This window comes from Chiroxiphia lanceolata, chromosome 16 (genome assembly GCF_009829145.1).
Source record: "Chiroxiphia lanceolata isolate bChiLan1 chromosome 16, bChiLan1.pri, whole genome shotgun sequence".
Classification (NCBI taxonomy): domain Eukaryota; kingdom Metazoa; phylum Chordata; class Aves; order Passeriformes; family Pipridae; genus Chiroxiphia; species Chiroxiphia lanceolata.
The window spans coordinates 72,687-99,293 of record NC_045652.1 but is presented as its reverse complement, the minus strand read 5'-3'; the positions used below and the strand labels follow the sequence as shown (position 1 = coordinate 99,293).

The window sequence follows — 26,607 nt, the reverse complement described above, 5'->3', positions numbered from 1 at the left end:
TAAGAAGTTTGTTTCTGCCGCTTTTCGGGATCGGGATCGGGATCCGGATCGGTAACGTTAGTTCCCGCGCCGCACTCCGGGCTCTGGGCCGACGGAGGAGGGAAGAGGCGGGGTAAGCTCCGCCTCCTGGGAGGAGCCAAATTAGGCCCCGCCCTAGGGAGGAGCTGAGTTAGGCCTCGCCCCGCCCAGCAGTGGGCGATGCCGCCGCCGTCACGCTGGGGAGGGGCCGCCACTGACAGCCCGCCAGCCCACGTGACAGCTCGCCCTCCCACGTGACGGCCCGCCCGCCCACGTGACGGCCCCGCCCCATGGGCGCGGCCCCCGGTCCCGGCAGCACCCGCGCGGCCCGGCGGTGTCGGTAAGATGGCGGCCGTGAGTCTGAGGCTCGGAGACCTGGTGTGGTGAGTGGCGGCGCGCCCCGGGCGGGCCCGTGGGCGAGCGCCGGAGCGTGGCGGGATGAGCGCCTCTCGCGGAATGAGGCTGCGGCTGCGGCGGCGGAGGAGGAGACACAGGCGGGGCGGCGGCGGGGCTGTGCCCGGCCCGGAGAGCGGCGCGGCCGGAGCTGGGTCGGGCCGGGCGCGCCGGGCGCCGTCAGCCCGGCGCCGCGGGGGACTCCGGGGAGCGGCTGCGGACAGGGCGGGGCTGGGCAGGGCAGAGCGGTGGGGCCGCTGCGGGGCCCCGGGTGTTGCCGGCGCCGTCCCGCGGGCGGTGTGAGGGGGGCGGCGGGAGGCGGCCCGGGAACACAGGACTGGGGTGGGCCGGCGCCGAAGGCTGCCGGGGGCGTCGCATGGAGGAAGGAAGCTGTGTAGGATAGAGGGGTGAGGGGAGCGGAACGGAGGGGCGAGCGCTGCGAGGCTCGGTCGGAAGCACGGGCTCACCTCCCAAGGGAGGCGAGAAGGAACAGGGGTTAGTCAGGAGGTGTTTCGGGAGAGCAATGATACCGTTTCTTGGCAGTGCTTTAATGAACCAACACAACAATATCCTGGAAAACAGGGTTTCTTTGTAGATTGGGGTGTCCCCGTGGGAGCCCCCGGAAGCCATTTCCCCTCTTCACTCCGATCTTACCCTCAGACAGTCAGATCTGTGATCTTTTTGTTTCCTGGTTGGGAGACCTGAGAGCATTCCATGATTAAGTGGCTCTGCTGTGCTGAATGGGCCAGGTTGTCCTGCCAGGGCTCCAAGAAGTAGTTAATTCCCAACACACAAGTGCACGCATCTGTATTTGTATCCCAGATAAAAAGAAGCGCCTGCTCCAGGCTGTGACAACTGCAGCTTCTCATCTGAAAAATTGGCAGTGTTGGAAGTTGTCTAATTTATATGGCAAAGTAAGTAAAGATTGCTTACTTTTAGCAAATCTCCTTTTTTCAGATGAGAATTTGGGGAGTGACTGCTGTCAGTGTTGGAATGCAGACTATCCTGCTTTAGTTTTGTACATGGCAGCCCAGGCAGGTGCTGTCCCTGGAGCTGTCACAGGGAACTTTAACAATCAGACAACAGAAGCAGAAAGGGTTTGCTGGATGTCTCATTTGGTACAAGCGTGTGTGAGACATGATCACAGTTCCTGGCAGCGTTCCTCCCTGCCTGTGGTTGCTGAGTCCATCTTGAGGGGCTGCTGTGCCACTGTCTGAGAGGTTTTGTGTCAGGGCCCCACAGGTTCTTTGCCAGTCTCTTGCAAGACAATGACTGACGAGGTTTTGTGAGCACTGCAGCTCGAGTTAGTGACAAGGGTGAAATGAGGATAAAGCTGCCATGCTAAGCGCTAAGACTGATGTATCTTCCTTCTCTGTAAGTATTTCTAGTATTGTCTAGTTTTCGTAATGGAGACCTTTGCAAATGTAGGAAGGAAAATTTTGTGCCTTTTTTTAATGGCTCTTCATATCTTTAGCACGTGTCACTGTGGTGGTAGTGGAACACGTGGTGGGAGAATCCTGTGAGAACGCAGAACCTCAGCTCTCTGAGCTGGGAGTCGACAGCTGCTCTGCTCACAGACTGCTCTGGACAGATTCCCAACCTGAACTTTACTCTGATTGCATGCATCAGTGCTTTTATCCAGCTCCTTGTGAAGGAATCTCCACTCTTAGAGTGCTACAGTTCCTGTTACTCTTGTGTGTTGCAGGCAGCAGCTGTGCTGCTGCTCTTCTCTTCAGTTCTGACAGTGCAGCGAGGTCAGACTGTTCAGAGCCTGCATTAGGTGCACATGTCAGTCTTGTGTCCTGCCTTGCACAGAAGGTTTTGACTGCAAGTTGTAACTCTCCTAATATATAAAGTATGAGATAATGTGAAAAGGCAGATACTGGAATAGGTTTTTTGTCTAGTTCTAGTGCCTAATACTTTCTTTTTTATCTAGGGGGAAGCTGGGTCGTTATCCTCCATGGCCAGGAAAGGTGAGGTTTGTTTGCTTTTATTGTTGCTTTCTTAGTTTTTGGTGTTTTTTTATTTGTTTGTTTGCTTTTGCATTTTCCTTCTGTGTAGGGAAAGCTTTGCCTGAAGGCATTTCAGTTGTTGATTAATGCTGGTTTTCTTATTTATTTGTTTTTTTTTAATCACACACCCCACAAATCTAAACTTTGAACCAGGCTTTATTTGATCTAGAAGTTCAGCCCGTCACTAACAGCTGGTAATTCAGATGGAATAAAAAGCGAGAGAGCCAGCTCTGGAGCTCTGGAACTGATTGTGTTTCCCAGATTTAGTTATTTAATCCCTGTCACTTTCTGTAAGACAGAAAGGTTTTTTTTCCTTCCATAGTAAGTTGGTTAACTATACTGTGCTTAATAATAGAAATTAGGAGTCTGACTTCTCAAGGTACTGTTAGAGCTATGATTTTTGAGTACTAATTCTGGGGGTAGTGAGTAGTTAAACTTTCTCTTTTGGTTAAGCTGGGTTTTTTTCTGGTGAAAGATTAAAAATAATTGAATTTTATGTGCCATTTCTATTATTTCTACTTCTCTGAAAGAACTTTCTTACATTTTTGGTGTCAGTGTGAGGGCTAAGCATGCTGAGGTAACAGCATGAGTCTGGGAAAAAGCTTGTCAATTTGGCTGACAATCATAAAAGTTTGGTTACTGGATCAAGTTAACACCAGATTCCTCTACAGGTGTCACTTGTGTAACTGAATGACAGCTTTTCTCCTTACTAATATTTTAAACTTGATAAGCAATGTATTCTGGGAGTAAAGACAAAGTTTAAATTTAAATTTCAAAGGTTACGCGAGTGGAGCAGACTTTTATTCGTGCCTTTGTCTTTAATTTTACAAAAGGTGGCCAGCTTATCTGTTGGGGCTGGGGAGTAGAAAACCCCACTCGGAATGCAGTTTGGGTACTCTTTCACTCTGCTGCAGCATTCCCATGTCCAAGGAAATACTTGAGTTACATATTTACTTGAAAAACTTATAGCAGATTCCAGTTCTCTTCCTAGTCAGATTAAAAAAAAAAAATCTGCAATAGCTGTAAGACAGGACAGTAAAATCACAGAGTATAAATCTATCATTATGTGCTTTTTAACTTTCACTTCTAATCACCTTCAGATTGTTAATCCACCTAAAGATCTGAAGAAACCTCGTGGAAAAAAGTGCTTCTTTGTGAAGTTTTTTGGAACAGAAGATCAGTATGTACCTGCTTGTTTTCATCAGGGGAAAACACTATTAAGTGGATCTTTTGTGGAAGAACTATTTATTAACACAGTGCAATGTAGCTTCTTAAAGGATTATCTTTGAACCACACAGAAAAAAACATTCGACTATTATTGCATGCTACAGCTGCTCATGGGGGTGTATGAAGACTGAAAAGACTTACATAGTCAGGTTAGGATTTGAGTTGCTGCTGTGAGGGCAAGTCCTTGGTAGCTTGCCATTTTTAGAGGAGTAAATGTGATGTGACTAGGTTAGATTTTAGCATGTAACCATGTATGAGAAAGGTACAGGTCCAAGTATGCTTTTTTTTTTCTGCCAGAGGAATAAAATTAACTGTATAATTGCCATTTGTGAAAGAATATACTGTCCTACCTGGTAACCGAAAACATTCTTGCTGTTCTTGGGGAAGTCTTTACAGTACAGGAAAGCCAAAACTGTTGTAGACTTCCTTTTTGCAAGGCAGAGTTTATTGAGTTCAAATGTGTACAAAATCGTAGTTGTCTTAAATAATTGCAAACTAGGGAGAAAAAAACAACAAAAAAAAAGCCTGAAACTGAAAATTATTTTGCTAATTTTTCAGTTTTCCTCTTTATTTTCTGCTATTTCACATTAAGTCATGCAATAAAGAAGGAAATTGCAAATATCTATGGAAGACTAGAGAACCCTTTACTTTTTGGAAAGAAAGGTAACAAGAACTGAGACAATTTAATGAATGTTTTTAAGGAAATTATTTTTGACCACTAGATTATTTTTGCTTCATACTTTAAAATATTTTTCCATTAAGAACTGAGGTCTAAACTGGATGGAGTAGAAGTGAATGCTGCATGCAAAAGGGAACTTTTGGATCTCTAGTTACTTGAGGCAGGTGAAAGTTGATTTGAGGGCAGAGAAGGTTTTTTGGTGATGTTATTAAACATGGTTGGTTGAGCTAGTAAGTTCTGAAAGCTGAGGAGGTAGACTGTTTCTGTCCTGATTGTTCTTGATTCTTGTATTTCACATTATTGAATCAAATACAGATTTATTTTTTTTTTTTGTATTAAGACAAGTTTGGGAAAAGTGGTCAAATGTCTGGGGTACTGTAGCTGAGACTGACAACGCGATTGCAAATGAAGAGTTCAGAGCTGCAAAATAATCAGGATTTATTACAGGATTCTAGAGCTCTGGCTGGGGCAAATCCAGTCATCTGGCACGGTAAGGTAGTGTGGTTGTTGTAGTGTCACCCCCTCCCCCCATCTCCAGCTTGTGAAATTTAATCATTTCCTGCTAGATAATCATGAATTAGAAATTTGCTTACTTTGACTGGTATACTCTACCTGAAAATTAAATAGAAATAAATGCCTCCCCTTTTCTTTTAAAATAATGTCGATAGACAGAAGAGAGAGAAGCTTCTGTGCCTTTTCTGTCCTGACTTGGAACTTCAAAAGGCTGTGCTGGTTAGAACTGTAGCGTTCTAACCAGTGTGCTGCTTGAGAAAGTCTTCATGTTTGAATATAATCAACAAACCAAATCAGGAGAAATTTAAATGATTTTGCTTAAAATGTGAGCTGTTTGGAAGTAAAAATGGGGGTGCATGTGTGTGAGCAGAGCAGAGGGGTGAATAAAAACATACTGATGAGTTTGGTAGTGGTTTTTGTGTAGTGTACCGGTTTTGGTTATTTGTGACATTCTTGCTAGTTTAGGATACAGCATAGAGGAAATGCGTTTTCCTTCTCCTGCAAATAGAATATTTGGGATGTACTGGCCCAGTGCAGTGCTTCAGTGACTTAGGAGAGCAGATTAACTGGAAGGCTGTGAGTAGTTTTGGCCCAAGACACACAAGTGAGAGCATGAGTGCATTCAGACTGTGCTCCAAGTCCTGGCTATTGATAAATTTTCTGCTGAGCTCTGTGCTCCATATGCTTGTTATGTTGGTGGTGTTAGTTGCTTCTGTGACTTTCAAAGTAAAGTTTTTCTGGAAGGTAAGGGTTCTCTACCCATGGAAGCAGATTTTCCTTGTGATTAAACTGAAGTAAATACACATGTGCTTTACCACAGTGAAAGCCACCTCAAAATTCATAGCAGTGATGTAATATCCATGTCTGGATCTAAGCAATTGCCTTAATTGTGATGCACACAGTCATGTAATGTCTCTTTATTACTTTGTGCTCCAAACTGGTAAAGAGATATTTCTAGTCTCCCTTGGAGTTGTTTTTCTGAGCGTCTCTTCCCCTTCCCACCCTCCTCCCTCTTTATATATTCCCTTACAGCCAAATGGACTTGCAAGTCCGTATATCAAAGTCTTAACAGGAAGTTGGAGCACCCCAACTCACAACCTTTTTGAAGCATCAGTGCGAAACTAAATGTGGTGGGGTCAAGGGGCACTTCCTGACTTAATATATCAAGACAAAAATGGAGGAAGCTTGCAATCCAAGATAAGTGTAGTGATCCGCAGCCTTTTTCCATCAAGCGCAGTGATTTTAGCACAGCACTCGTTGCCTTCCCATCCTCCATATCCTCTTGGGATGCGAACACCTACCCTTTTCTTCTGCCACTCTTCTCCCTGGTTTTCAAGGAGAGAGAAATTTCAGGATGTAGTCTTTCTAAAATGTTCTTTCAGGTCCTGACATCAGGAAACACTTGCTTAAAGTTGGCCATATGCCTTGTCAGCCTGAGGAGTCCCAGGGATAGTCTGAAGCTGATGGAGGGGGTGAGCTCGTGTTCCTGGTGTTTGTCAGGGAGGCACATTATCCCATGTTGAGCTCTGTGTTGCTATAGCAGAGCCAGCTGGAACATTGTTAGGCATCTCTGCAGGCACAGTGCCATGGCTGGAAATCACTGTAGTCAAAACTCTTCCGCCCCTTACCGAGGAGGTATTTTATTGCACAAATTTGAAAAATATAATACTTAATTTCTTTCAGTATTGCCCTCCTTCTTGTTTTCTTCTGCTAAGTAGCCTCTCTTTTATTCTTATTTAGTCATTTTTGTGGGTTTTTTTTCCCTAGAAGTTTACATATAAAATTCCAGAGTTCAGTTATTTGAATTATTTTACTGATGAAGGTTGGGACATTTTCTTTTAACAGAAGGAAACCAATCTTAATTCGTCTTGTGTGCTCACACACTGGGCTTGTAAATAATCAAGCAATTTTCTTTTGACTTTCAGAACTGGTTGTGTTAGCATTTAGTGTGGGCATTTCAGTCTAAAGTGATGAATTTTTCCCCGGACTGTTGTAAGTAATAGAAATTTGGAGATACGGTGCCACTGTTTTCCAGCCCTAACTATAAGATTTGCAGAAAGGGAGTATTGGTGGATATTCCTCCATCTCATTTCTCCAGTTTATCATTAGGAGTTGGTATCTTTAGACAGGAAGAGAGTGGCTGGAACGATGAGGTTTTTAATGTCTCCGTGTCTGTGCCGATATCTCTGTATCACTGTTTCTGTGCAGCTCCAGGTCACAGTCATACTTGCCTCTTCTTATTCTAAGTCTTGATTTTGTTCATATTTACATGTGTAGTGTTTTTGTAAGAGTGATATTTTGGAGAGGATGAGGAACAGCGTGGAGAAATGAATAGAGAAACCCATTGCTAATGGGTATTTTCATTAGATCTTTTCACTTTCCATGTAGCCCATTCTGTACAGATACCTGGTGACTGTGCAGTGGTTTGAACACAATTTCATCTTAAATATGACATCTTCAGAGATGTCACTAATGTTTTTCTCAGATATTGATTCATTGCTGAGTCAGGAGAGAAATAGTAGCTCCTTTTATGTGTAGTATCCTTGAGGTCTCTTATCTAAATATTGGCCTTCATTGGCCTTGAGGGTACTGAGATCTTGTGTAGAAACATGAATGATTTTGTTTGGTGGAAAGTTCTTTTGTTTTCAGGTGTTTGAAACACTGCATGTAATTGCTTTATGGATATCTGATGTCCAAAGACACATTCATCTCCTATAGGAGATTGTCCAGGTAGGTGATGCACAAAGAATAAACTGGAAAGGAAAAGACTGATTTTTTTTTTTTTTTAATTTATTTTTAATTGAGGCAAGATTTAAGATTGTTTTTCACTTACTAGTTTGAGCTTTCTAATTCTTTGTCCTGGTGGATCACAAGTACCAAAATGCACCTTCAAAGACTGGAACCAAAAAGCTTTGCGCTTCAGGTTTTCTCCAGATCAAAAGGAAAAGGAACGAGAAAGGAAGCCAGTGAACATGTGCAGTGAGGAGGGATAGGATGAGCAGAAACCTAAGAGAATGCCTTGAAAGAAAGAAGTTAGTTTTGTTTAGACATTTAATCTTGCAGCAACATTTAACATGTTTTTTTTTATAATGTGCTCCAGAATTTTGTTTCCTTTATATACATAATGAAAGGCTTCTCATGAGCTGATGCTGTGTGGTATCTGGGGGTGTTTGTCCCTGTGTGTCACAGAGGCAGGCTTTACAGTGGGAGGGAATTTTAAATTGTCTTTCACAGTGATGTCTGGGCAGCTGGGAGGGATTCCCTGAGTAGCTGCTGGATGCCGGCTCTAGTCTGGAATGGAATGATTTGACTTGTATTACATTATGTCAGTTCTTATGAAGACGATGTAAAGTGAGTGAAAGGATTCAGCTTTGCATGCAGGAAAACTGGGTTCTGTGGAAAGAGTGCTGGCATTTTCTGGTCAGTTCTAGTAGGAGGTCTCCTCTCTGCAAATGAGACCCAAAAATTTTGTTTACTTTAAGCAAGTTGATTCCTGACTACAAACGGTGGCTAATGCAAAATATTACTGTTATTATTATTTACCATTTTCACCTTCATGTTTGCTTTAACTGTATGACATGGTGCTTACAGTGTCTGAAACAGCAGCTATTAATTCACTTCACTTCTAGCAGGAGCAGGACTGCACTGGAGAATACTTAAAACCTGTAATTGTGGCTAGTCAATGTAACGTAGGGATGTCTGGGGATGAGAGAAAATCTGATTGCCCCATTTTTGCTGTGTGCTAAGAAGCTGCGATGGCCATCCTAGCTCAGGAAAAGGTTTTTAAAACTTAAACAGTTCTGTTTTCGGTAGGATGGAAATAGCTTTGTAACAGTGTGGCTGATAAGCCTGGGCTTGAATCTGGAGAGGGAGAAAGGTTGATTTAATCTCTGAAAGTCATAAGGGATTCAGGCATCAAGGGAAGCAAAGACATTCCCCTAAGCTGAAGTGAAAGAGTGGTCGAAGTGCTTGTTTACCTAAAGGAAAGTGGAGTTGTCACCCTGTACTTGGCAACTTAACCATTTGGTAAACGTCAAGAATTTGTATTTAGCAGGAGTGGAAACAGGGAACGTTGCTTTCATGCAGAGTATCAGGGTACATCAGAGATATGTTCAGCGATGAGATGTGGCTTTTGCAACTCATTTTGTTTGTGGTCAGCCCTATTGTGAGATGCAGAATTTTGAGGGATTTTTTCCTACACTTTTTTAGACACTTTCGTGCACAGTATATTTTAGCCAGGGATTGATGACTGAGAATTGTTATGTAGACTTTGCTTTCAACAACCCCTGGAGCAGATTCATGTTATTCATGGCTACTTCACATGGAGGTGTGGGAGTGTGGGTGTTCCTCTTGGTGAAACAAGAGCAGTCACTGGGCTACCATTGTTCTAAAGACAGCCTGTGATCACATCCAAAAGTTGTCTTGCTGATAGAGAATATGACTGATGTTTAGAGTGGGGCACGGCTAGAATGAGAGGAGATAAAACTTAAAAAGAAACAAAGTTAAAGTGCCAGAAGAAAGTTCTCAGTGAATGCAGAAATAGCAACCTCTGAGGTTGTAAGATAGCAAGCGAGTTTGGGCTGCTGTCATCAGTGGTTCTGGGGAAAAAAAGTGTATCTATGTGTTTCTGAAAGTGGGATGATTGTGAAAGCTGCTGTTTGGAGAATATAACTAAATTCTTTTTTTGTTTCAAGTGCTTGGATCAAAGTGGAACAGCTGAAGCCTTATCACGCTCACAAAGAGGAAATGATCAAGATTAACAAGGGTAAGCGCTTCCAGCAAGCTGTGGATGCTGTAGAGGAGTTTCTTAGAAAAACCAAAGGCAAGGACCAGGTGAGTGGGTTCTTTTTCACTGTATGCATCAAAGTAGGTCTTGGCATGAACAATGGTTAGATGCGTTTTTATGTGAAAGGAGTTTGTTGCCTCTGGCAAGTTGAGAGTGGTTTTGTTTTCCTTCCTTTGGTTTTCGGGTTTATTTCTTATCCTCTCTTCTTCCCCATTTAATCTTGTTTGGTGGGGAAAAATGTTTTGTTAAACTGCTGGAGAAACTGAAGTGGCTAATTGATTTGCTTGTGGTAAATCAGTCTTAAGTCTTGGAATAGAATTTAATATCTACTAATCTTGTTTTCAGTATGTTGGAAGTGCACACACTGCCAGTAAGTCTACAGGTGGCCAGTACTTGCTTAAACTGGTGTGTTTTTTGCAGGAGAACTAACCAGGAACTTCACTCACTGATTCCAAAGGACTAAGAGAGATCTAGTTTTCGAGTTACTGTGCTGTTGTTTTGCTTGATAGTAATCAGCACAGGGTCCTTCACATCCTTGGTTTTGCATGAAAATCATTCCATCTCTTCTCTTCTTTCCTTACCATCTTCTATTCTGTAATCTCTCAGGCGTCTTCCCATAACTCCACTGAAGAGAAGAATCGGCGTAATTCCAGTGAAGAAAGAGGCAAGCAATCCGCTGGTGAAGAGAAACGCAAGGCCAGTTTGTCTGAAGGAAAGGTGAAGAAGGGCACAGGGGAAGGAAAAAAGAGGGTCTCTTCTGTCTCATCAGAGAGAGGATCAAAGTCACCCTTGAAAAGAGCCCAGGATCAGAGCCCCCGAAAGCGGGGGCGTCCGCCCAAGGATGAGAAGGTTTGTGTTGTGCATGTCCGCCAGTGCCTGTGGACTTGGCAGCTGGACTTGAGGGCTGACTGGCACCTTGACTAACAGGCCAGCCGGAAGAGTCAGTTCAGTATCCCTCTTTTTTTTTTTTTTAAGCTGTTCCATATTGCTCCTCCTAGATCATTTGACTGCCTGAAACCTTTGGCAAGCACATTGTTCATTCTTCCTGTGATTTTTACCCATTAGTTACTGTGAGTGGCTCTTTGAGAGGGCCTTGAAAGCTGTATCATGAGACTTTTCATCTTGCCATTCTTCGAGTTCAGTTTGTGTGGTAAGGATTAGTGAAGAGATATGGGTCTTCATCTGATTCTTGACTTCTCCCATCTCATCTGCTTCCTGTGATCAGGTGATTAGTAGTCGGTCCATTTCACCCTCAGGACTTACAGAGGCTGAAGTATTCTTAGGGGGTAGAGCTTAAAGAAGAAACCTGTAGCCTGGGAAATCCACCAGAAGAATTAAATGTATTCATTTCAGCTTCTGTGCTACAGGGTATGTTTCCATCCTCCATTATAAAAGTCTGACCTTGGAGCATTATTATTTTATCCCCATTACTTCCATGATACTTCTGGATGTTGTACCAGCAGTGATAGCAACCAATACTTTGTCTACCCTCATCTAGAGTTCTAGCCTTTTTTTTTTGTGGAACTCGTGGTTATGGTCTAGATCTTCCTTTTCCAAATGGATATTTATTTTGGTGGATTATTACGAGGCATATGGTCCATCAGAGACTACACCTGAAGATGACTGGGAGACTTCAGCTGATACACCATGCAGCAGCCTGCTTGCTCACCTGTGCTTCAGAGGGATCACATTGTGCTTCACAGTCTTTGCTTTCGGTGCACGTCAGGATGCAAGTCAGGATTGTGGTCTTGGCTCTCCAGAACTATGAATGGATTGGCCTTTGCTGATTGAACAGCAAACTCTTTCTTGATGTGATAAAATGAAGCTGATCATCTCAGATGTTAGCTGTGAAGGAATCATAGAATAGAGTCACAGTATATCCTGATTTGGAAGGGATACACAAGGATCATCTAGTCCAACTCCTAAGGAGTTGAAGGAAATACTGGCTCTTTTTTAGAGCCAGCGTCTGTGAAATCAGACTGCACAGCAGAGCCCATCAGTTTCTACTTCTGAGGGGAGTTGGAGGAAAGGAGGAATGGATGCATATATGTGAATTCTGACTAATAATTACTGAACTTGTGACTTGACTGATCCAGAAAAATGCTTCACTGGCGACATAACTTTAACTTTTCTAAGTGTCTTCCTATAAGCATGTTGTGTCTCCACATAATTCTGTTACTATAAGCCACAGGGCCTTTTTTTTCACTTGCAAAGTGCTGCTGTGTCTTTGAGCTAGCTTCATTCCAAAATCTATCAAAACTAATGGCTGGGAGAATTCTGACACATTGTATGCCTAGGTTTTACTGTGTTAGCTACCTCAGGCCTTCGGAGTGCTTTGAGTGAGTTGTAGTAGGCATTATTTTACTGGCACATGGCAGTGGAGAGGTTTTAAACTTACCACAAAGGGGTGGCCAGCTGTGTGATAAGTGCCTGGCCACAGACAGGGAAAATAAGCAGGGTAAGGTAGGAAAGTAAGCCTTATAGCTTCTGGGAAGTGACAATTAAAGAAATTGCCATGAAAATATAACAGTGCTACCTTAATACTGCTTTTCAGCCTATGACAATTTTAAAATTTTAAAATCTTGTCTTCTTGCCTGGTTCTCATAAGTTCCCCACGTTCTTTACCCTTAGGGTAGAAAACATTAATGTCGTTGTCCTGAATTAATACAGTGCTGGGATTTGTTTAGTTGTTTTTTTTTTTTTTCCCCTGTCACAGTCCAAATTCTGGCTTTCCAAGCAATAAGGATGCATAAAATTCAAGAATCTAGTTGTTGCCCAGGTGTGCTCTATCTAGAAAGACTCTGTAGCCATAGATGATCATCCACATACTCTTATTTTTAAGCTTATATGAATATTTTCAAAGGACCAACAGAACTTCTTAGGCATCAAGGCATTCAATTGCTTTACCAATTGAAACAGCAGTGTGCTGTCTAAGAGAATTTTAGTATGCAGGACTCTGCCTAGACACTTTTAAGTTTGTAGTCTGATGTCTGCGTTGTCCTTGCTAACACTTGGACAGTCGCATCGATCTGGATTACCTCCAGGAGTCTTACTCTGACCTTTTTTTACAAACAGTGCTCTTCTCTTGTGCTTCTGTGTGGACATTAAGGTATATTTTGCATTTTCAGGAAGTAATTTTGGAGGGGAGATAATGGGATTCCATTTCTGCACCCTCATTTCAGGAAGACAGCACATACTGTGCAGGAGTCCTGCACATTCTCTTCATGTAACATAAAGACCTGTGTGTCTGTAGTACATGTCTGTGACCTATTTCACCCTGTATGTCTTGGGGAAATAAAAGATAACATTTAATCTGCTCAACAGTGAAAGCCTCAATGTGTTAAGTACTATCATGAACTACAAACCAGGGCCGGTTGAGTGGATGGGACAGCCCACATACAGTTTGTTTCACAGATTCTGCAGGCTTAAGCACATGTGGCTGTCGGCCTTTTACTTTGAAGGTTCTCCTGATAACAGGTAGGCTATTCTTTTGTGACAGGGCAGGATTAGAAGAGTTTAGACTTCTACTTGTAATGATGTTCTTCACCCATTTGTTAAGCTTTTTGCATTCCACCAGAGGAAAATACTGGATCAAGTGTGTTCGTTTGCTTCTCCGCTCATTGCATGAGCGCACAAGTGCAATGATTCCTCTTAGGTATGAAGAATGGACTCTCCAGAAGCCATAACTGTGTTGAATTCCTTCATTGGCAGTTCGTATTTTCCTCACCTCGCCTGTGTTGACAATACAATGAACACTTATGGGAAGGCCCGTGAAATGGAAGGCGTTGGTAGTGCTTTCAGAACTCTGTATGTGTGCTCGTATGATCAACGTGCTGTGGCCAGCCCCTGAGCCAGGTTGTAATCTCTTTCTAATCCTCCTTCTGTCTCCTCAGGACCTCACAATTCCAGAATCAAGTACAGTGAAGAGAGTGATGACTGGAACAGTAGCTGGATTTAAATGGCCACCAAGTGTCAGTGAGGTGAGAAGCTTTACAACACAGAAGATCTAGGAACCAAGTTTGGTTCTCAGAGCCTTGTGTGTGGCTGTAAAACAGCAAGATCTTATCTTCCTTGTGTCAAAACATTCTGCACAGAACATAGCTGGACAATATCCCAGGCAGTTCAGAAGTATGCTGGGATTCACACTTAACTTGCTGTACTCATTTTTGCACTTCTTGTTTCAAAACTATTTCTTGGACTGAATTCCCAAAATTGGAGGTAATGTGGATAGTGTCTCCCTGACTTGGTACTCTCATATGGGGTGGTTTCATTTGATTTTCTTCATAAGCAGCTTTGAAAACCTGTCAGTTTTGCGCATAAATAAGTGATCAGCAAAGCAGAGTAAGAGCAGCCTGACTCCAGGCTACTGTATACGATGCTCACTGGAGAGGTGAAGTACCTGGGCCTGCACTCCTCGTTGCTGTTAGTAGGGTTTGCCTGGCATGTGGCATTGCTGTGTGTAACCTCCAGCCAGTTCCCAGACTGCTGTTCTAAGGAGTTCCTTGAAAACTGGAAAATAAATGTTTTCATTCCCCTAGGAGGGGAAGAAGCAGGATATGAATTTTCTTCCTCCCATATTACTCCTGCTCATATGCTTCTCTGGTTTTCCTGCAGATGTCCAAAAATGAGGAATTTGGTTTGAATGGCTTGGGTTTTGAGAATGAAACACAGTGTAAACTGCTTAATTGAAACAGGCTGCTTCAGACAGTTGATACATTTTATATTTTCCACCTTAAGCTATTGTTCTCATGCAGCTTGGGAGAGCAAGGGAATTGTGCTGTTGTTGCTCAGTGACTTTCTGCGAATGCTTCTGAGGCTGTACTTGCTCTCTTTGTAGCCCGCGAAGGACAGTGATCCACACTTTCATCACTTCCTGCTGAGCCAGACAGAGAAGGTGAGGATTTGACAGACAGGATCATGCTCCTGGTCTGTCTAGCTTGGCATCCTGCCCTTTGCTGGGGCTGAGTACAAGGAGTATGCGTAAAGAGCTCCAGAATTCTGTTTTTTGAGGGCTAGTGGCAATTAGATTGCAATCTTGTAGTTCAATTACTTTCCAGCCTTAAGGTTTAGAGTGGTTTAGCATTGAGTACAGTGAATAGTTTTAAGTAATTAAAGATCATGGAGCACTAGGTTTTGACAGATCTATTGTAATAAAGTCTGTAGAATGAAGATTGGTGGGCAGGAAAAACTGTTTTTCTGTTTGAGAATCCTGCTGTTTGATTGTTTTTGATGGCTGTCCTGTCAGTTTCCTCATCTGGATGGGCTTGTCAACTCACTGAATGTTGAAGGAGAATTTCCAGAACTAGAAAAACTCTTTGTAAGATATAGCAAATTTATCTCCCAAGAGTCAGAAGCCTTGCAGGATTTTATATTCAGCAGTGAACATCAGGAGGAAAAGGAAAGATCAATTTAATGTAAAAGGATTTATATCTCGCTGAGGATCTGGGCAGAGCTAGAAGGCTTAAGAGCTGCTAACAGTTTTAATCTAGACAAGCTCACAGTAAGCAGCATGGGGAGGAGCAGCCTTTGTTTGTAGAAAGCCACGTGCCTTCTCATGTTAACCAGAAGGTTTTACTTCCACTGCTGCAGAGACATGGTGAGTGTAGATGTGAGGTTGCTCCATGACAGTATTCAGAGAGCCGAATGTGGGAGCAGGGATGCCCTGCATTTTGGGGTCTCCAGAGCAGCCTGTCATAGGACCTACAGACAGAAGGGAGTTTGCAGGACCTCTGTTAGAAGACAGGCTGAATTGCTGGGGCAGGGTGGGAAAGGATGACCTAATATGTTGCAATAGGGTTTTGGTTTTATTTTTTCGCCTTCAGGGAAGCCCCAGAGTTGTCTTGCTTTGCAGATGGTGGTGGGTGGGTGGGCTACCTGTTCCTATGGAACAAGGATATGGTCTGTTTGCTCAGCAGAGCAAGTCAGCACTGTCCTTCTCCTGAATGCTTTGTCTTCTCTATACAGCCAGCTGTCTGCTATCAAGCCATCACAAAGAAGCTGAAGGTTTGTGAAGAGGTAAGGCAAATCTTGGTTTTGATGGATTTTCCCTATTGTCGTGAGGCCTTGCAGTTCCTCCAGAGCTGTGCATTCTATTTTTTTTATTATTTTTTTCCCCCTCTTTCCACCCCACCCCACTCCCCCAGGAGACAGGATCCACCTCCATCCAGGCAGCAGACAGCACAGCAGTCAATGGCAGCATCACGCCTACAGACAAAAAGTAAGATCTTCAACACACTTCAGCCATTTCCCTTTCTCTCCTTCACAGCTCACACATGCAGCCGCTGTCCAGCCGGTCACTGCGAATGAATAAACCTGACATTTCCCTCCAACTACACATCTCCTCTGTCCTTGTATGAAACTCTGATCTAGGGGCAAGGGGGAGGGAGGCAGCTGAAAACAAAGGGGACTGTACAGTACAATACTCAGAATAAATTGTGTCCTGGATACATCTGCAATTTGGGGTGTTTCTACAGTTGCCCTATGCACAAGGTCCCACTGCAGGGCGTTAGCAGCAGTATTCCTGAGTGTTACATGAGGTAGGAAGATAAAAGGGGATCTGTCACCAGTAGTGCCTTGCAGTTGACTGGGGTTGTTTAATCGCTCTCTTGGGCATGCAGAAGACAAGAGGAAGAGGGAGGTGTGTTCTCCCATCACAAGACCTTTGCTGTGTAGCACGTGAGCTTTCTGGTTTCTTTTAAACACCCCCTTTCTCCTTCATAGAGTGAGAGAAGCCGAACTTGAGCTTCCTGTTTCACTCTGTAACTTCCGCTCCGTTCAAATTGAGTTCAGGCCACTCCTGCTGTTTGCCGTTGGGGCTGCTCTCATGGGATGTCAGTTCTCACCTGTACTCCAGGGGAACCAAAATAACAATGAAGCTGTTCAGGTAAAACAGTCTCTCAGGAAAGTGTGGCTCAGAGGTGGGTTCGGAAAGGAGTATCTCTGCTGGTCTAGAGACTTGAGAATAGGTGGACCTTGTTTTGGCTGCATAGGGAGCCTGTGGTGACTTTCTCTGCCCTGTCTGAATTAGTTTGCTTGAAGAAAAGGCAGCATGGCTAGCTGAGAAAGGACAAGGTGGTTTGTGAAAGCTACAGTGCAACTGCTAATTCTGCTGAGGTAACTGGGGGATTGCCACGTAGCTTTCATTGTGAAGTTACATCAGACGTGTAGCTCAGTGCTTTGAAATCTCTCCTAGAGCTGTGGGTTTTGCAGGAAGCTGCATGATGGATAAACTATCTGCAAAGGAATTCCTGCTGCAGGTGACTGTAAGGATGGAACTTGTTGGCACATTGTCTTTTTCTCGAATGAGGGGAGCAAAACTCTTTCCAGCTTGGGGGTGGAGGAGGAGGGGAAGGCAGCTGCTGTATGGAACTCACTGTGACCTGCACTGGCCTAATGCTTCCTTTCTTCCTGTTTGAAATCACAGCTATAAAACAGGGACTAGATCTTGGGTCTGTGCATGATGCTTACCCCAGTAGTCCTTGCTGGGCTTTATTAAAATAAATATTGTAATGTATCATTCAGTTATATAAACAAGCATTGTATGTGTGACAACTTTAAAATCAGAAAATTAATTAAAGAAGCACCTGCTGATTTCTAAATGTTCCCTTTAACTTCAGTGAGGCAATGGCTGGCAACAGAAAGCACATAAACAGCAATTTTAATAAAATAAACAAAAAGCCACAAACCAAGCCCCCCCAAAAACCAAAAAGAGCCCAGACCACTCAAACCTTTTAATATTTATGTGATCTTCTGAAGTTAGGGTGAAGACTTTCTCCAGGAAATTGTTAGGGATGCTTGGTAAGCAAAATAAATCCCAGCTTGATTTTAAAGCTCAGTATCTGCCCATGCTAGCTTTGGCTGCACTGGAACATGTTTGGGGATTATTTTTTTTTTTTTGCTGGTGATGCTCCAGAGTTTGCTCTTCATTATATTCAGCACCATGAGAGATGAACACCTATTGCTTTCTCTTGCATTCACGTTTATCTCTACCCCTCAGGATAGGATTTCTGGGCCTTGGCCTGATGGGAAGTGGCATTGTCTCCAACTTGCTGAAGATGGGTCACACTGTCACTGTCTGGAACCGGACTGCTGAGAAGGTAGGCATGTGCCTGAACCTTTCTTAAACATGCAGTTCCCCCTGTAGCTTAGGGAGACCTGAGGTCATCTGTCAGTGGTGCCTGGGAGAGGATGCCAAAGAAACACAAGGATGCACTTGCTACCTTGTTCTGTTCCTGTTTCCTCGGTGCTTGTCGGTGGGCACTTGTGACCAGATGCAGTTGTGGGCTGTTCTCGTATGGTCACTTTACATGACCAGTCCCACCCCACTGCCATTTTGTATGAGAGCAGAGAGTTGTCAGGAAAATTAAACCCTTGTATATGAGTTGAGCATTGGGATGTAATATGTCTCTGGAAATACTGCTGATGTGAATATCCAGTGTTACGCCAAAAAGGCCAGGTATGGGGAGTTATCCCAGGAGAGGTGTGGTAAGATGCGCTGCTCAACCACAGCTTTGTCTACATCCATTTTTGCAGTAACAAGGGTTCTGTTGGAAACCTGCTGTGTCAGCAGACCAGGATGAGAAGGGTTTTATGGGGGCATTCAAAGCGAAGATGGAGCTTATATTGCACTTACGTTCTCAACAGTGTTACTCTTTGTAGTGGAGGAGGAAAAGTAGGTATCTGGGGGAGATGCGGTGCTCGAATGATGCTGTGCAATATCGAAGCAGGCCCTGTAGTTACTTAGTTAAAAGGGTTTAAAAGATTTATCTTTTTTTAATAGCAAAACATGACTGGTATGAGGGGATAAGGTAAGAATGAGCTAAGATTTGAAGCAGCAGGCTGCTGAAACACATCAGTCTTAGCTGTGCATATTCCTGCTTAGTGTCCAGTAACACCTTTTTCTCTGTTCTTTTTCCAATTTTTTTCCTTAATCTCTCTCCCCAAACCCACAACATTCTTATCGTTTCACCTAAGTGTTTTCTTTCAAAGTTCTTCACCTGGGGTTTCAGAAAAGTACTCTGCGGGTGTGTGTGGGTGTGTGTGGGTGTGTGTGGGTGTGTGTGGGTGTGTGTGGGTGTGTGTGGGTGTGTGTGGGTGTGTGTGGGTGTGTGTGGACAAAGCAAGAGAAGAGGACCAAGTTACTGTGTAATTAACATGCCTGACTCTTTCAGAGTTGTGTCCAGCAGTGGGGTTTGTTTCAGCAAAATGCAAAGAGCCCATTTGCTCTGTACTTAATTTTTCTTATCTTTGGATTTGTGCCTTTTACAGTGTGATTTGTTCATCCAGGAGGGTGCACGGCTGGGAAGAACCCCTGCTGAAGTTGTCTCCACATGTGACATCACCTTTGCCTGCGTTTCAGATCCAAAAGCAGCAAAGGATGTAAGGATTAGCTCTTATTTTACCTCTGCTGGTTAGACTATGGGATGCAGTCACTGAATGCAAGTTCTGATTCCTGCTAACCACAGCAGCCTGGGTAATTGTAGATGCTGAATAGTGCAGCTGTGTAAAAATAAATGTCCAAACAAAAATCATACTCTTTAAAAACCAACCCTTTGAGGACAGGTTCTGATTCCCCTCTGGTGATCTGCCACTGCAGTGCCAGGCTCACCTGGCCTCCTGTCCTGCAGGATTGCGGTTTCTCTGCAGACACCCTATTGCTTTACCGCTCTTCTGTTCTCCACAGCTGGTGCTTGGTCCGAGTGGAGTGTTGCAGGGGATTCGCCCGGGGAAGTGTTATGTGGATATGTCCACCGTGGATGCAGACACAGTCACAGAGCTGGCCCAGGTAATCACTGAACTGAGCCTCTTAACACCTGTGATTCAGAAGCAGTTCGTGTTGCTTCAGGCAGTTTATTACCTGTTGGGCTTCTTTTGGGAGACTCTCAAGCTCCAGGCAAATTAGACAAAATAACGTGTCAAATCTTGACCAGCAAACAGAGTTGGATGAGATGTTCCCTGGTGATACCAGCAAACCTGTAGATTTGGCAGGTCTGTTAGCTGGCATCAAGTGTAAACAGACAGACAAATTTTGATCTCTTAAGAGGTATTTATAGCCAGATTGGTATTCTGTAGCCAACTGGATGGTAAAGCCCTGTCTGGATTAATAAATGTAGTTAAATTGATAGAATGCATAACCTCCTTAGTTAAAATGTTCTGGGAAGAAAGAATGCCCTCACGTTTCATTCTGTAGAAATATTATTATCGTAGAGAGGATTTCTGTAGAAGTGTTCTGATTACTTCTGCTGTGGTATCAGATGTGTTGGTGATGCAGTAGTGTGTCGCATCAATTTGGAGAATAAAAATCATACGTATTAGTAAACCTCTGGCTGAAGAGATCTGTCAAATGCCTTTCCTCTCTGGGGTAAAGGGGGAAAATACCCCAGCGGTCAATCTTCTGATACTCCCACACCACATGTACACCTTCAGCACTGGTCCCTTGGCCAGTACAGGGTGCCATGGCTAAAGCATGTCAGTTCAGCTGTTTAAAACATGCACAACAGTGATGGGTGCAGGAAGGTCTTGCTGGAGTGTGAGGGCAACTTTTGGTCTTAAGTACCCTTTGTAGGATACAGTGCATCACGTGTTAGTGCTTTCCTCTCCTGGTTATACGTTAGAGCTGTTTGTTCTGCTTTAAAATTCTGTCCTCAGGGGCAGGAATGTTCTAAGTGATGTTCCTGCTGCTGTCCATGCACAGCTAAACAGAGATGCTCTTTTCCAGGTGATAGTGTCCCGAGGTGGTCGCTTTCTGGAAGCGCCAGTCTCAGGAAACCAGCAACTCTCTAATGATGGGATGCTTGTGATCCTGGCAGCTGGTGACAGGGGTTTATATGAGGACTGCAGCAGCTGTTTCCAAGCCATGGGGAAGACCTCTTTTTTCCTAGGTAATTGAAATACAAAGGGCCTGACAGCAGTTTCTTAGTTCCTTCCAGCAAGGGGTCTGAGGCGGATATGTGATTTGTTTCTTGTCTCCTTGGGCAATATGGGAAATTGGCCTGCTCCTCTGGAACTTGGCCAGTTTCAGAGCCTGCAGGCTAAGGTTTCTTTTTTGAATACTGTCTCACTTTAGAGGATCTGTGATGCTTTTGGTTTTAAATCATACTTTGTTACGATTTCTCCATTCCTTTGAGTGCTTGAAAAATGAGAACTTTTTCTGAAATCTTTCAGAGGAAGCTGCTGAGCGCTTGATGCAAAGAATCTAGTGGTGTTACTGCTATGTGGGCTGAGGGAGCAGGGCTGCTGTTTCTCTTCTGGAGGAATCTCAATGATGTTTTTCACTCCCAGGTGAGGTAGGCAATGCTGCCAAGATGATGCTGATTGTGAACATGGTCCAAGGCAGCTTCATGGCAACAATAGCAGAAGGACTGACTTTGGCTCAAGTGACTGGCCAGTCCCAGCAGACCCTTCTGGATATCCTCAATCAGGGACAACTTGCCAGCATCTTCCTGGACCAGAAGTGCCAAAGTAAAGTTCTCTTATATTGTTTTATTACAGGGCATTTGTTACAACCTAGCAACATTTCAGCTAGTGGCAGAAAGGGAGAAATAAGTGTCCCATCTTCATCAGCTTGGGATTATGGTTATTTTAAGCATTTTGGAGATGCAGATCTGAGTTCCATTCCTTCCCCTTCATAGCCAGGGCTACTGAGAATATGAATTAGGACTGCCTAGGGCTTGAGTTAGGATTTCATTGGGGCAGGGTAGCAGGTGAAATGGAGGGTAGACTGCTTAGAAATCTGAGGTCACTTTGTCAGTGGGTGATAGTGACATCATCTCCTGCAGCCAGATGATGTCGCTATTGACATCATAGTGTAGATAGAGAGTAGAGAAACAGGAGAGCTAAAAGTAGTGATCAGCAAGGGAAAAGGAGATGGGTATTGAATTTCAGCCCTTCGCAACATGGGCTTGGCTTACTTTTGTTATGCTTACTTTTTGCATGCATTCCTCTCAACAGATATCTTACAAGGAAACTTTAAACCTGATTTCTACCTGAAATACATACAAAAGGATCTTAGATTAGCTATTGCACTGGGCGATTCTGTCAACCACCCAACTCCCATGGCAGCTGCTGCCAACGAGGTAAGAGTTGTCCAGTGTTCAGACATGTGTTCATCTATTCAGCAGAGCAATTTGTCCACAAGAGATGCAAATCTAAGAATTACATAATCTCTAATACAAAGAAACAGTGATTGAAATATATTTTGACTAGGGTGACATTGGATTTGTTTTGATTGTAGAAGCCCTTAGAATGTCACATCAGGAAACACAGATGGCCTCAACAAGACCTGCAGATCAGAATCATTCTGATCTGCACTGCTCTGATTACTTGACATACTGTGCAGTTCTCTGATTGCAGTGGCCAACAAGGGAATTTTTCTGCTGGGGAAAGGCTTCACTTAAGTGCAGGCTCTGATCCTTTTCTGATTTCTGTTCTCTAGGTCTATAAACGAGCAAAAGCATTGGACCAATCTGACAACGACATGTCTGCAGTGTACAGGGCCTACATCCATTAGGCTGCACCCTTCTTACTGTTCATACGATGATTATTGATTAATATTATTATGATACTGGGTTTTAACTCTGGACCAGTCCATCTCTGTCTTTCCATTTCCTTTTATACACAGACTTTGAGACCTGCCACCAAGGCAGCTGCTGCAGTGAGCCTTCCCCTGTGGCAGGAGGTGGGGAGGAGGGGGCTCGGATTGTTGCAGTCTAATTAGAAAAGTCCATGCCATGCACTGACAGTCATGGGACGGAACAGCGGTGATTGTTCAGAAGCTCTGAGGCAACTCTCCCAGAAACCCGCTGCTTGGCTGCTTTTATTTTCCTCCTTTTTTTTTTTTTTTGCTTGTCCAAGATGCTGTTTCTAACAACCCCTTTTCTCCTTTGCTGTGAAATAATGTGTATGTTGGACTCTCTGCATCAAGGAGACAGATGACAAACACCCCATCTGCCTGTGAATATCACTCAAGTCCTTGGTCCCAAGTAAGGTGAGGAGCGTTCCTGTTAATTGGCACTGTTAGAGAACAGAGCACCTCCCGTGGAGGAGAAGGGCAGTTCCAGGAGGTAATGGAGGTTGCATGCAACACTGTCATGATTCTATTCTTTTTAAACTTCCACCTCCCCAGCACCTTGATGGAGGAATTCCTGTACTGTTAAAGACAACACATTGAATCCATGTCTTCCCCTGTACAGACAGCTATAGCTTAGGGAACGCAAACTGTACTGAAAATGGGAGAATGCCAGTGTCAATGAGCCTCCTAAAAGGCTAATCACAGCCCATCCAAGACAGATTGGAGAGCAACGTGTTTGCATAGAAAACTGGGCTAGAGATTTTACTTGTTCCTGGCCTTAGCTTATGTTCTGCTACTTCTTGCTTTTTTTTTTAACCCTTGTAGTCCCTAATTACAAAGGTGTCTTGGATTATAGCACTGTCATAAGCAGAGTGATGAGTCTGAAAGGGGTGAGAAGAATGATCCAAGAGATTAAGAATCCTGAGCTCCTTTCCACGGTCTCTGGCCTTTGCATGGTTGTTACATCTCTCAGCCTGATTGCCCATCTGTAAAGGTGGGTGATGATTACCTACCTCATAGGGATACTTTTGTGTACTGACTAGTGATCTTTATACATGTCAGATTTTCCATACATGTTCTTAGTGTTCCTGCTCTGGGTACAAAGTAGCACAGCATGAGCCTTTTCCCTGAAACTGTGACTTTGCTTGTGGACAGATACCAACTTCTAGAAAGAACAGTAACTAAAATGGGGGAGGGAGGGAAAGACCACTGCTGAGCTTTAGTTTAGAAATGGGTGACATAAACTGCACAGATGCCAAGGCTAGAGATCAGAGATGCTCTCAGTGTTGATAGCAGAGCAACCAAGAGTCCAAAGGATGCCTGTCTCTCAAAATGTGCAGGGTGGGGGTTTTTTTGGGTTTTTTTGTTTGTTTGTTTGTTTTTTAAATTCTCAGCCTTTTAGAAGTGTTCTTGCATTTTAGATTTTAGAGTTAGAAAAATGCCAAGTGAGAAACTTTTGGCCAAAATCACTTCTCAGTGGCACATCTCCTTCCTTCCTTGGGCTGGGATTCTGAAAGGAAAAGGAACAGATTCAAATTAGGCTGAGTTCCTTTAAATCCCTAAGGTCTGCCCCTCCCACTTTTTTTTTTTTTTTTTATTCCTAGGAACTTAATGGCTGTGTAAGGAAATTTCCCCTGGATTAGAATTTCTTCCCAATCCTGCTTTGTGCAGTGTATGCATATGGTTCAGGGGCACCTTGTTAAGAAACAGAGTATCAGATACTCATTTTGAATCACAACATCTAATGCCTCATGCTCTAAATGTTACTTTGAGTATTTCACCTCCTGTGATCTCTGTTCTTTTTGGGCTCATGCTGTGTTCTGCATTACTTATGTCCTTTGGAGAACACCTGGCAACAGAGCTGTCAGACCTCACTGCCCGTTGGTCAGTGTGTGTGAGCGATGCTAGTCGTACATCCGTGTTCCTTTGGCAGTGCCGCTGCCGTCCTGCATGTAGGTATCCATGTTAAAAGGCACAGAAATGTGCCCAGGATAACCAGCCATTGACCTGCTTTGACACACTGCGCTTCCCCATCCACATCTCTGCTGTTTAGCACCTGAAGTCCTTGGTTAAACATGCCACAGGAAGGAAATCACTCAAACGGATTATGCATTGAGGGCATCTGGGGGAAATTGTGGGTTTGCAGGTAGGAGATGAGACTACAGATTTTAGAGTGGAAAATTTTGGGGAGGAAGAGGGAGGTACTGTCTCAGGTGCAACTGAGAGTGAACTGTGCCGAGCCAGTGCAGCAGCATCCCCTATGTGTTCCCTGCCCTTTTGGGCCAGAGTGAAGGTGAATGGGTCTGCGCAAAGGTAATGGAAGATCTTCTTCTCTGTTACTTTGTGGTGCCTCTGGATACAGTGAGAATGCAAAAGGAGCTCTCAAGTCCTGTGACAGGTGTTTCATAGTGAATTCCAAGAACCGATCCCTAGGCAGCTCACTACTGCAGGGTTTGTTTTCCAGAAATACTGCATTTCCCAGAATGAAGATGATTATTTCTGTGGGAGTGGTGGGTACGGACTAATTCAACACTGTAATTTGTCCTGGGAAGGTCTGACTGCAGCTTTGGGCTGATGTCCAGTGAGAGTGGCTGTAGAGTGGCTGTGGTGCTGCCTGGCCAGCTGTACAGTCACAGGTGTGCCAGGGAGGAGCAGAAGGAGACCAAGAGCTCTGATGTGGCTGTGAAGTGAGGAGGAGGGATGGAAATGGGGAAAACCAGACTGTTCCAGATGCCAGTTGAGATTGCTATCAGTCTCAGTCGGATTCTTGTATTTATGTCTGTAGCCTCTGAACATGGATCTCAATCTGTTTCCTAGGCCTGAGATTTGGGGGAGGGGAGTGGGGGAAGCAGTGGATTGAGAGATGCTCTAATAAAACTAGCTAGTCAATGTTGTCTTAATATCGTTGACAATTCTGTAAAGTTTCTTTTTATGAGGATTTGTTTTAGCAATTTGCTTTCTTCTGACTCCCTCCTTTTTAAAGAGAAAATGTGACACTTGTGAAAAGCTTGTAAGAAAAGCAACTTCCTTTTTCCTCGATGATAGATCCTATAGTTCATTAAGGTTGTGAATTTTTATTTTCTTGCCTTGTTTTTAATTAACCTTTGTCATTCAGAATAGGATGTGTGGAAAATGTTTAAATGGCAAAACAGGTTTTTTTTGGTTGGTTGGTTGGGTTTTTTTTTTGTTTTGTTTTTCTTTTTTTTGTGCAATTAACAAAGCTACTGGCAAAAAGAATAAAACCTTTCTTGGTAACACAATGTTCTTGTGACACTTTCTAAAGCCTGTCAGAGTTGTCTTGAGGCATTAAGGAAATATGTGTGTTCCACAGAATATTAGAAACTCAGAGCTGCTGAGAAACCACAGTGTTCCCGAGAGCACTTTGACAATTGCTGAAGCCTGGAACTGTCAGTGAGGCATTGCAGAGGATGAGTTTGGATTAATTCCAGCCTCTGTGTGCAGAGGGCTCCATGCAGCTGGGGTGAGAGGAGGATGCTTAGTTTTAATGTTCTGGTGTCGATGACAACTTGTGTAATTGATGGGCTGGGGTATCCATCCTTCTGGCATTTGGGGTTTTTTGAACACTAAGTCTTAGGATCAGCCTGGTCCAGTGACGGGGTGTGGAACAAGACTAGCGATAAGGTCCCTCAACCCAAACTATTCCATGATTCTATGAACACTAACTCAGCAGTGGGTTGGGCGTTCCAAGACACGATCCCTCAACTGAAGTCTTTGCAAGCTCTGGAATACTGTTTGTGGATAATCGGACAGCTTTTGCAGTTGGACAGCTGCAGCTGTTCCTGCCGAGGCACGAGGGGCTGGTGCTCACACCAGTGGGCTCCAGGTACAGGAGTTACAGGTGCCCAAGGAACCACTCCCTCTAGAGCACTGCCACTAGAAGCAACGCAGAACGTGACAAAGTCGAGAGCTGTGCTTGCAGCAGGAACTGGTGCTGTTGGAAGCTTTCCCTGCTCCGGGAATAAAGGATCATTTCCACGAGGGGCCGATCCGATGAAGGCTCTGTGTGCGTGGCCCCCTCGCTCCCGCTCGAACCCGCCGATCTCCCTGCCAGGATAAATGTATTTGTTTTGAGAAGAGGCGATGAGACTTGCACGTTTTCACGCATTCCTGAGGATTCTTACGCGCAGCTCGGTTTGATCCCCGCGTTCGGCCGGGGCCATGGCCGTGAGGGGCCATGGCCGTGAGGGGCCATGGCCGTGAGGGGCCATGGCCGTGAGGGGCCATGGCCGTGAGGGGCCATGGCCGTGAGGGGCCATGGCCATGGCCGTGAGGGGCCATGGCCGTGAGGGGCCATGGCCGTGAGGGGCCATGGCCGTGAGGGGCCATGGCCGTGAGGGGCCATGGCCGTGAGGGGCCATGGCCGTGAGGGGCCATGGCCGTGAGGGGCCAT

At 44.3% G+C, this 26,607-nt stretch overlaps 1 protein-coding gene across 4 annotated transcripts; it reads left to right on the top strand.

The window, feature by feature from the left end:
- Positions 1 to 295: 295 nt before the first annotated feature.
- Positions 296 to 25,096, top strand: GLYR1 (glyoxylate reductase 1 homolog). 4 transcript variants are annotated; one of them, XM_032704291.1, is made up of 16 exons: positions 296 to 401; positions 2,348 to 2,384; positions 3,524 to 3,603; positions 9,537 to 9,675; positions 10,235 to 10,477; positions 13,522 to 13,608; positions 14,466 to 14,522; positions 15,593 to 15,643; positions 15,772 to 15,845; positions 17,625 to 17,724; positions 18,896 to 19,006; positions 19,314 to 19,412; positions 20,346 to 20,508; positions 20,909 to 21,088; positions 21,578 to 21,702; positions 22,062 to 25,096. In XM_032704291.1, exons 1-16 carry the CDS (start codon positions 364 to 366, stop codon positions 22,134 to 22,136), a joined length of 1,659 nt encoding a protein of 552 aa, XP_032560182.1. In that variant the 5' UTR covers positions 296 to 363; the 3' UTR covers positions 22,137 to 25,096. The 4 variants fall into 4 exon arrangements, with proteins under 4 accessions (XP_032560182.1, XP_032560181.1, XP_032560184.1 ...); XM_032704290.1 differs by having other exon boundaries at positions 19,311 to 19,412; XM_032704293.1 differs by lacking the exon at positions 10,235 to 10,477 and having other exon boundaries at positions 19,311 to 19,412.
- Positions 25,097 to 26,607: the final 1,511 nt, after the last annotated feature.

Excerpts from the sequence above, each read along its gene's own strand:
- GLYR1 (XM_032704290.1), top strand. The coding sequence starts at position 364 with ATGGCGGCCGTGAGTCTGAGGCTCGGAGACCTGGTGTG. Across the intron at positions 13,609-14,465 it reads GGCCACCAAGTGTCAGTGAG|CCCGCGAAGGACAGTGATCC; the intron begins GTGAGAAGCTTT and ends CTCTCTTTGTAG. Across the intron at positions 15,644-15,771 it reads AGCTGAAGGTTTGTGAAGAG|GAGACAGGATCCACCTCCAT; the intron begins GTAAGGCAAATC and ends CCACTCCCCCAG.